Source organism: Solea solea, chromosome 8 (genome assembly GCF_958295425.1).
Source record: "Solea solea chromosome 8, fSolSol10.1, whole genome shotgun sequence".
Lineage (NCBI taxonomy): Eukaryota > Metazoa > Chordata > Actinopteri > Pleuronectiformes > Soleidae > Solea > Solea solea.
Window position 1 is genome coordinate 6,813,096 of NC_081141.1, and position 10,597 is coordinate 6,823,692.

Sequence of the window (10,597 nt, forward strand, 5' to 3'; positions counted from 1 at the left end):
TCATCTCAGCTCCCTGTAATGTTACAAATCTTTTTAATAAAAATCTATTGTACATGCTCAAATTCGGTTTGGTATCATCTGACAACTCGTATATTGTGTAATACATCAAAATGTGTTTACATTAGTTGCAAAAATTGTATTCCATGTTTTAAATCTAATGAAAGTAATTTGGATTTTGTTGTAAATCTGTTCATCTTTGCAGATTATATTAAGAACATGAAGTTTTTTTTTAACTCAAAGAAGAGTGGGATATTCTCTTTATGAAGGATTAGTGCACATTGTTTTTTGTTATCTGTTTATACAGACATATGTGTATGTGTATATATATATATATATAAATATATATATATATATATTACACACATAATATATATATGTACTCAAAATTACCACCAGAGGAAGTGTACCACTGGTGGTTCACATTTTGAGAAAACCATGGGACTCGATAATATTATACACAGTACTATTCAATTACAATAAATGTATTGTCTATTGTCTTATTTTCCTACTTGTTAGTAGGCTGACACCATATTCAGTATACCGCTTAAGTATTGTACCATTTTTGAATACTAAGTGTTTAAGTAAAAACAACACAAGACAATTCTTCTGATTGCCAATAAAGTCAATATAAGAGTAAGGGTAAGGATCACACAGCTACAACTGTGCAGAATTCCCCCAGACGCATCATGTGATTTACTGCTTTATTTTTGGCATTGTTTAGGGTTAGACACCCAAAATCTAATTCCACTTAGCGCCCCATGAACGCTTGGGCCAGCCCTGGCATAACAGCATATTTGATGTCATTAGCTCAGTTCCATGTCAGAGTTAATGACATGGCTGAGAAAACGATTCTTTCTTCGATCCATAACCAGCACCACTTGTATCATTGTTGCTTTGAATTCACCCAATACAGACGATAAGAGCTCATCAAACTAAATTCAGGTTTTTATTGGATTCACAAATGTCTTTTTATCTCTACATGCTGGACAAACACACCCAACACTCAACAGGTACAGAGGAGCTGAACCACATCTCTCGGTCTTACTGTTCTGTAATTTTCCACAAGAGGGTGGCACACTACCACACCCCGGCAAGTGATGAGTGACTCAATTGCCCAGCGTTTCCTGTTATTTCCTGCATTTACAAAATTCCTTCATCAAATAGCCATGTTGACTGCACTGGTTTTCTCTCAGGCAAGACTGACAGGTGTGGTTATGAAAGTAATGGTTGAAGAGTAAGAGTAAGAGGGTTTTTTTGTAGTTTGTGTGGTTGTATGAGGTGTATTATTAACACTGCTTTTACCAAACACAGTACAGCACCATTTCCGTGAACCAGCCTGGAACCAGGGCTCTGCCACTTGACAAAGGGCTCACCTCATTAAATCTAAGCCTGTTCTAACTGCTCACCCTCTCGCACCAAAGTGCAAATCAGGACTTGGAAAGACTAATGATGACAAGACTGTAAACATATGTTTAAGCTATTGCAGAATTAGGCAAATGAAGATTTTATCAGCTGAGCCTTTTGTCATTATTGTCTAGGTCTCAGGCTGGTTCACATAAACGCTGGCACACTCTGTGGTGTTGTTATTATCTGACCACTTTATTTTTTTAAATCACATGGAATTTACTCTCTTCTTTTAGTTAAGAGCTAGCACATGTGGTTGATTATTATAGAACAATGGCGAGGTCATCATCATTATCATCATCATCATCATTTTCTCCCGCTTATCTAGGATCAGGCATGCTATTCTCGCCCCTTCCTTTCCTCATTGCTAAGTGATTACTAATATAATATTTTTGATAAGAAGAACTTTTCCCTTCACTTCTCTGAAGTATAAACACTGTCCAAAAGGGTTCATTCTCATATTCTTTGTAAAAACCTGCAGATTGAATTAAATAAAATGCCAAATGCCATGAATTAAATTGAAATATAAGCAATTTTTAATTGACAGTTGCAGGCCCAAACTATCTTCCTTGTGCTGGCGGTTCAGCTGTTGGTTTGTGTCAACCTCGTATTTGTGGTATATTAGAATATGGAGCAGTTTGTGCAAATGAATGAATCTGGTTTTATATACATATGTTACATAGATTGATGTACAGAACAGGTTCGGAGACAATATGAACCAAAATAAACAACACAAAAAGTAGAAGAAAAAACTGAAATAAGTGAAACCCAACAAAATTGAAATCACTCAAATACATATTAAAAAAAACACATTTTAATGATAACTTTTAAGAACATTTCACAGCTAAAACTGCATTTCTTTTTCTTTTTTTTCATTTTTGTAGCTTGTACATAAATCTGGTTTAGCCTCCTCTGAGGCACATAGCAGCCTAATATAAAAATCTTGGCATGATGTCACACCACTTTTTTGTTAGATCTAATAAAAAACAACAACATCATGATAGTGGCATCTTACAGGGAGCGTGTAGAGGACTGCTTTTACTCTTTACAATCAATTTACAGACTTCCAATCCACATGTGAAGTGATGTGTCCTTCCAATATTGGAAAGAGTTTGGAAAAGTTATTTTAAAGACAAGAAGCAGCCGAGCAACCAGTTGTACCATATAGATCGAAGACACTTATGTACACTCCCATAAATATCACAGAATGAGCACTTCAGGCAAGATGGTAGAGTCCCACAATTTGGACTTCACTTTTATCTTTGTCCCTTAGTCCCGTTATTGTATTTTCCTTTCATCAGGCACTCGTCAAGAAGCTGCAGTCCTCATGTGCTATCCCACAGTGGCATAGATGATAAGTATGATAATCACGAGCGCTGCCACCACTCCGACTGCAATAAACACATATTTCATCTTGTTGTTCTCCCACCTTTTCTTTTGCTTCACCTTGTTGGCCGTCTTTTCAAATGCTTTACTCTGGAGGAGAAAACACAATGAAGAAGAAGAAGAAGAAGAAGAAGGTCACATTACAATGTTTTTTTAACATTTCTAATCTTGAATCTTGAGTTCACTGCATTCCAGTTGAGAAATCCGAAACACAATACCAGTCGGGAACAAAGCTCTACGTGGATCAACTGTTCAACTGACTTTGAAACAAACACAGCAGAAGTGCTATTAACAATAAAAGTAGCAGCATTTGTATGGTGGCAGTCGGGTTTGGGGAGGTTGCTCTGATTTTCCGAGTTGGAAATCCGAGTTCAGGGGTGTTCCTGTCTAAGGACCTCAGAAATTACGAGTTCTGACAACAAATGGAATGCACCATTACTCCAAGAAAGGACATCATGACCATACTCTGAATTTTAATTGTTTTCATGTATATGTAACAATTATAGATACATTTACAACACTAATTCCCAAAGGGGGGCAGTGGAGCAATTGTAGGTGGGCTGTGGAACATCAATAAATAAATACAATCAATTCTATGAGGTAATCAGTAATAAAATCAAGCCCTAAGATTTAAAATTAAGAATACGTTGTCCCCTCACATTCACAGTGGAACACAGTATCTACAGTATTTGGTGTGAGATCAAATTTGACGGAAGACTGTATGAGGTGATACTCAGCCATGATAGAGCAGTGGCTTTATGCTGGAGAAAGGAAACTAGAGATTTGAGATTAAAGGAGGGGCTAATTTAGAGAACAAATGTTACCCACGTTTTCCTGCTTTTCTTTTCTTTAAGAAATAATATTCAACTTTTTAATATAACAATGGATCACGTCATTATTTTAGTCCCACGGGTCACATAATTCTCACATTGGCCTGTATTACATAGTTGTTTTTTAGTTCTCAGGGAACTAATATGATGTAACAAGCTAATCACTCATCTGCTATTATACATACAATTTGGGTTAACAAAGATAAGGAGCGAAAGGAAACAGCTTTAAAACGGTGGTTCAACACTTATTCAATAAGAACATTTCACGCCCAATGAGAAGTGGGCTGCTCAGGATGATGAACCCTCAGATGATCAATAGGGCTGCAACTAATGATTATTTTATAATTGGTATGTCCATGTTGTTTTGTGCAAAAACCAAAGATATCCAGGAAACCAGAAATTATTCACCCTGGTGGATTGTTCAGGAGAAAAAAATAACACTAATGAATCCATATTTGACACAAAAATGCCATTTTCTACAGCTTTATCCTCCACATGAGTCCTCCAAATAGTCATTTGAAATTAAAGAGAATAAAAAGTATTCAAAATGTGTGTTGTGTCTGCAGCTCACCCCTGCTGATTCTCACAGTAAGTGACGTTTCAAAGCTGCATTTTATACTTGACTTCTTGGTTGTTAAACACAAGCTCGACACACTCTCTGTGTAAACTTGTTATAAACCTGTCTGTCCAGTATGCACAACAGCACTGGTTTTTGTTTTGGTTAATGTCAGCCTGCCTGTCTGTGGTGCTCTGCAGGGGCAACAGGTTTATTAGAGCTTCTACCAGAGACATGTGAAACTCAACAAAAACAGTAAAAACTATGCTGCACCACCAAAACAACGACACCCCACATAGACAAAGGCACATTTTCAATGCGTAGCATCAAGCATGTTAAGTACCAGGAGCCTTAAATGGAACTAAATGGTTCCTGCAAACCATTGTTGTCTGCCGATTTGTTCTTTTCAGTGTCAACATGTTGCCACATTTCTTTCGATGTGAGAGTGAACTGTTCTTTAGTTTCAGAGCTGCCTGTTTCTCTTCCCCCCCCTTACTCTATATATTCATTCATTCATTCATTCACTATGTGGGGAGGAGTGCAGGGGGTGAAAGGTGACAAAGCCTTGTGAGTGTGTAATAGTCCACTGTATATCGAGTGGACTAAGAAAGGCAACATTTGAATGCAGTAGCTGGAGTTTGACCAGAGAGCGCAGTAAATTGATTTGATTGATTTTTAACATTTATAATTTCAATACTAGCCGCAACTAACAATTATTCTCACAACCGATTAATCTGTAGATTATTTTCTCGATTAATCGTTTGGTTCATAAACCATAAAAAACCTTATAAATTGTTGATCGGTGTTCATCAAACCTGGAAATGATGATGTTCTCAAATGTCTTGTTTTGTCCAGAAACCAAAATGATTAACTTTTAATGATTTCTTTGTTATCCAGAGCAAAGAAATGAAGAAAGTATTCACATTTAAGAAGCTTCAACAATTGAAAATCTTGTTCATCATGAAAAAAGCTTCAAAGCGATTAATCGATTATCAAAATAGCTCTCGTTTTAAGCCTCAGTCAACACCAACACCACTGTCAGTGGGTTCTTTCACCTCTGAGTCACTTGTGTGTGAAACTTGACATCGTACTATTTTATATCTTTTACTCTGGTCCCTTGTTCAAACTCAGCGGCGAGTGAACAACTTCAAGTCGCTAATGAAATAAAAATATTGAGCCAGGTTCAAATTCTTAAAAGTAAGGTTTCCCAAAAAATGTTGATGGCTAATGACTGTACTTACGACTGGAGGATGCATGTCTAAGCAAAACACCATAAATGATGCCAAAAATGTAGTAAAGTGGATGAAGAAGAAGAAATTAGCTTGGTCACATGGGTCTTGCGTTCCCACTGATGCTGATGTGAAGCGTATAAACCCTGCGTGCATTGCAAAGTCATTTGACTTGGGAGTGAATGCAAAACAAACACATTCCTGAATACCAATGATGAATAAACTGTTTAAAAGTGTAACTAAATGGGGTAAATTACAGAACTGTTCCACATTGTGATGTAACACAGGCCAACTGGGCAACGTGGGAATGATGTGACCTGCTTTTTGACCCCCGGACGGACATTTGTCTCGTGGCATGTCCTGGACTCGCTCTGTCATACCCAGGGAGACCAGCTCACTTCATTCATCTTAAGGAACAATAGGAAATACCTCTCTAAAAATAGCACCATAAGGCAAAATCAGGATGTAAATTGTACATTTCTTTTCCTCTCCAGCTCCACCTACGTTGTATTTATAGACATCAATATGACATTTCCTCGTCTCAGTCCCTAGGTGCCTGTTAAAATGGAATGTTTTTGCCGTTTGCTCCAGTTATTCATCTTATCCATACAACCCAGAGATTTCCACTGAGTTTAAATAGTTTCATGTTATTATTTATTTTTTTTCCTCTTTGGACAGCTTCTCTGAACTGCATACCTTCTCCAGCAAGACATCAGCCCGGTCCTCCAATTCTCCAAGTTTGCCAGTTCTCTCTTCAGCCTTATTCAGGTTGTCCAGCATGATGTCCTTCACCTGCTCCACCTCGTCCTGGGTCTGCTGTAGGCGGTTCTTCCCATTCTCCTGGCCAAACACACACACACACACACACACACACACACAGCATGGATACAGAGTCAGACGTGATGTAGCCAATTGGCATTTTTCAAATTATTTATGCCCCTGCATTGTTTGGGACTCATAATGACAGTTTGTTGTTGTGAACAGCCAGTGTGGGCTGTGAGCTGGACATTTGTCACAGTCTCACAGGATGTGACCAATGTTATGTTATGCTATGTTGAGCTAACAGAGATTCAACTGGGAAAAATATGGTAACCCTCCTTTTTTTGTGTCAATTTTTTAGCGCAGCATGAATTGTGCAAATGGCGTCAAGCACTCGGGTTGGAATTTTTCCATTTTGGTGACACGACGGCCATCAGTGTCACATACTTGCCGGTGACCAGACTCAAAATGGAGGGGAAAATTATAATTTCTGCAGTGTGACGTGAACATTTGCATTTGGTGTGAAAGCAGCATAAGACTTAGCCCAATCCATCCTTTTTGTGCATTCACATCTGGGCCCACAGGCCATATCATGCCCAGGTCTGGGCTTAGTAGTAGAGGCAGGGAGAGAAATGGGACTGAGCCGAAACAATAAGCAGCGAATGGATGCACATAACAGCCCAAAATAGAACAGTTTGTTCAATGTTTCATTTCAATGACACTAATCTAAATCTTTCAAACTTTTCCAGTCAGTCATTAAAGGTAAAACACAATATGAAGCTCTGAAAGCTGCTGTAAACAAGATTGCTGGATAAACTGTTGATTATTGAGTTTCATCAGCAAGTTTTTTTAAAATGCTTATTATAGGTTATTATAGAACTATTGACCCCTGCCTAGTGCCTAATGTGCCTAATACAACTGATTCTAGAAAATGTTTCTCTGCAGACAGACAATATGTCATTTTTTAATATTCTGGTCCTTAGAGAGAAATTTCACCTATTGCATGCATGTTTGGAGTTGTTTTGATTTTTTTTCGTCTTTTGTGGCAAAACCAAAGTTCTTTGGTTTTCTCTAGGTTTTCTGTACCACTCCCTCGAGAACAAGAGCTCAGTAGTGGCACTGATGGTTAAACATACTCATACTTAGACTGTCTATACTGTTATGGAAAGTATAAGGCTTAATTCAAAAACAACAGGACATCCTAGACTTTCCAGGAACTTAGGTTATGGCCAAATGAATACATTATTACATGCTGGTAGTGAGCCAGTTCTGAATTCTGATTTTCTAACCTTGTACGATAGGGGAGAGTATTGACACTGTGGGAAACTGATCAGCCTTGGCCAAGGTTTGTGCTCTTTGAATGCTTTCTCTAGATCAGTGGGTCCCAAACGTTTTATACCAACAACCACCTGAGAAGTACTAGTTAATTAAAATAATAATTATCAATGTTAAAATACAGTGGTGTAAATAGGTCGAGCAAAGTCAGCTACAGGCAGATTTATTTTCTCTCTCATCATCCTCCTCTTCCTCACATATACTTCACACACTGTAAAGTAAAATTAGATTAAGACTATTATTTAATGTATAGTTTTTATTTTCTTTCATACTTCAGCTCCACTTGGATCACATATCGTGGTACAGTAGAACAGTATTTATGATTTCCCTCCAAGTACCACCAGAGGAAGCTTGTGTACCCCTGGTGGTACACGTACCACTGTTTGAGAACCAAGTAATGTACTGTATATGTATTTCTTTTTGATGTTTTCAAAATGCAAGTTAGAAATTGTACAGCTCGTCTATACAGAATGAATAATCTTGTTGCGAATCTAAGAACAAAATATACAAAAGGAAAATGAAAGTACGTGACATCTAGTGACAAACTAAAGTAGAACAGGTTTGACTATAATCGTAATTAGAATAGATTCCATTCTGTCGATAGAAACCAGTCTGTGTACTGGACAGAATGTGGCTGTGCAGTAGTCGGCCTTCTCCTTCCCCTCTGCTCTGCCCATGAGCCGTGAGAGGAAGGCAGCATCTCAGAGGTTAACAGGATGAGGAGCCAAACAAATATATAACATGCACACGTTCAGCATTTAGATTTGCTTCAGAATTCACTGTCATTTCCTTTCAAGACTTTCATGAACAACATCCTGTATGTGCAAATTCACAGCGGGCGTGTAGGTTAACTGGGCCAAGAACAAGAGTTTGAGCTCCTTCTTATATACCAATGCTGTTAGCTGATTGACAGATGCCCTGTAGCTGAGTTCATCCTGGAAACACAGAGTAGTAGCTGAACAATGGTCTGTCTTCAAAATTCAGCTGGCTTTGTCTTAACACAGGCACTGCTGCTCCTTCCGAATCCACACCTTCCTTCCTTCCTTCCTTTCCTCACTCCCTCCATCCTGCCTGCATTAATGTACCTGGCATTATGCAGGGAAACCACACCTACATCACATTATAGCCTGTTCACTATAGCACAGTGTGTGTATGAACAGTGAAAACACGTGCCGCTTGTTATCTTCCATTCATCACGATCATCATTCTTTACTAAATAAAGTGAAAAGAAACACAGGAGAAGTTCCAGAGGAAACAATTGTTAATAATTATAAGTAATTCATTGATTTTATTTACTTTAACTACTCCGACAACTGCCCTCCAGGGATGTTTCAAAAGAGTTTGAGGGCCATAGGCAAAAGGGTCCTAGGGGCCCTACAGCAAAATAAAACAATTAGAAGCAATAGTCTTTAAATGTGTTTGAAATACGGTTCATGTCATATCTGGGTCACAACAGCAAGAAAATATCTGAAACTTCTGAGAACTTCTAGAAAAGTCCAGCGCAAAGATTTATTGTAGACATCTGTTTAGTCACTCACAATTTAAGGAAAATACAGAATAAGTCTGAACCATAGTCTGAGAGATTTTTACTGGCTCCATGTAAGTGTTTGAAACCGGAAGTTCATAGATGTCACCTGCTATCAGGCACCTACTGGACGGTCCCAGCTCTCAATCACACCATGATTTATCATTGGTTTTCTTCTAAATGGCAACGGCATTAGGGAAAACTGACATCATGTTCAATTGAAGAATACCTGAATCTAATGATTAAGAACATTAACTCCTTCATAGTAGAAGCTCATTTTCCCATAGACTACTATTCAAACTGAGTTCTCACCAACCCTGTGGAGGCCCCTGCTCTCCATTACTTTACATACTATATCACATTTACCTTGTATCCATATGCCAACTTTTCTACCTCACTCATAATAGACAAAAGCTTTATCATGATAAAAAAAACCCATTTCAAATTAGTCCAAATTAATGATCATCTGAGAAGTGTTCCATTTTTGCATACATGCATATAATTATCACATATATTACGCCTTTGTTACATTGTTATTGAAGGACATTATATCATGATGTTGAGTAAAAATATATAAAAAGTTTCCATTCACATTTTAATTAAAAAAAAATGCAATAAACACGTAATACAGTGTTCATAGTGTGGCTTTGTCTTATTTTACTTTTTCTTATATTACTTACGTTACACTACCTTTTTGTGCTGCTAAATATTTACATTATTTTCTTTTTTCTTATTGTTTCTAAGAATAAATGGCTTATAATAAATGCACCTGGTTTCTTTAAACAGAACACGTTTGAGTGGACAGCCAGCACGTGAACCGTGTTACCTTCATGTCACTTTGCCCTCATGTCAGGGTTCAAATTATTCTACTTTAATCAATAAAACAAGGAACAAAACAGACACAACAGTGTCCACTGTGGACCAGAGCAGAATGACAAGTACTCACCATGACTGTGGTGTCTCTCGCTTTCTGTCTGTGTGTCTGTCTGTCTGCCTGTCTGTGTCGAGTCTGTCACCAGATCCAACGCATTTAAAACGCGACTGCTGTCAACTTAAGAAACAGGAAGCAGTGCAGCTGCGTTTATACGGAGCTGGAGTTGAAAACAAACGCCCCTTTTTCGATAAAGCGTCCTTTCTTATGGCAAGAACTCGTCTCTGTCACTTTCGCTTACACCGAGTTGCTCTCTCTCTCTGTCTCTCTCTCTGTCTCTCTGTCTCTCTCTCCGCCTCTCTCTCTCTCTCTCCGCCCCCTCTCTCTCTCTCTCTCTCTCTCTCTCTCTCTCTCTCTCTCTCTCTCTCTCTCTCTGACGCTCTTTCGTTCTGGCCGTGAGGCGTTCACGGTATTCCCGGAAAATCTACAATTACGCCATGTGATGACGTGACTAATGCCAGATTGGTCTTGCCACTAATGACTAATAACAAATGCTAAATCCATAAAGCGCGCACTCACGACCCGGATCTGAGGATGATGGGTACATGTGTACTCTATTACGTTACATAATAACATCTAAGAAAGGGATAGTTCAGTTTTTTTTATGTGGTTGTTTGAGCTATTAAAACAGTAAAAACATAT

General features: G+C 38.2%; 1 protein-coding gene across 2 annotated transcripts; it reads right to left on the minus strand.

Annotated features, from left to right (window-relative positions):
* Window positions 1–2,198: 2,198 nt before the first annotated feature.
* vamp5 (vesicle-associated membrane protein 5) lies at window positions 2,199–10,224 on the minus strand. Of its 2 annotated transcripts, none has more exons than XM_058637248.1 (3): window positions 9,971–10,224; window positions 6,102–6,242; window positions 2,199–2,880 (listed from the first exon to the last, which is right to left on the minus strand). In XM_058637248.1, the coding sequence occupies exons 1-3, from the start codon at window positions 9,971–9,973 to the stop codon at window positions 2,737–2,739; spliced, it is 288 nt and encodes a 95-aa protein (XP_058493231.1). In that variant the 5' UTR covers window positions 9,974–10,224; the 3' UTR covers window positions 2,199–2,736. The 2 variants fall into 2 exon arrangements, with proteins under 2 accessions (XP_058493231.1, XP_058493230.1); XM_058637247.1 differs by having other exon boundaries at window positions 6,102–6,245; window positions 9,971–10,223.
* Between the last annotated feature and the right edge of the window lie 373 nt (window positions 10,225–10,597).

Excerpts from the sequence above, each read along its gene's own strand:
- vamp5 (XM_058637247.1), bottom strand. Across the intron at positions 2,881-6,101 it reads CTGATGTCTTGCTGGAGAAG|AGTAAAGCATTTGAAAAGAC; the intron begins GTATGCAGTTCA and ends TTTCTCCTCCAG.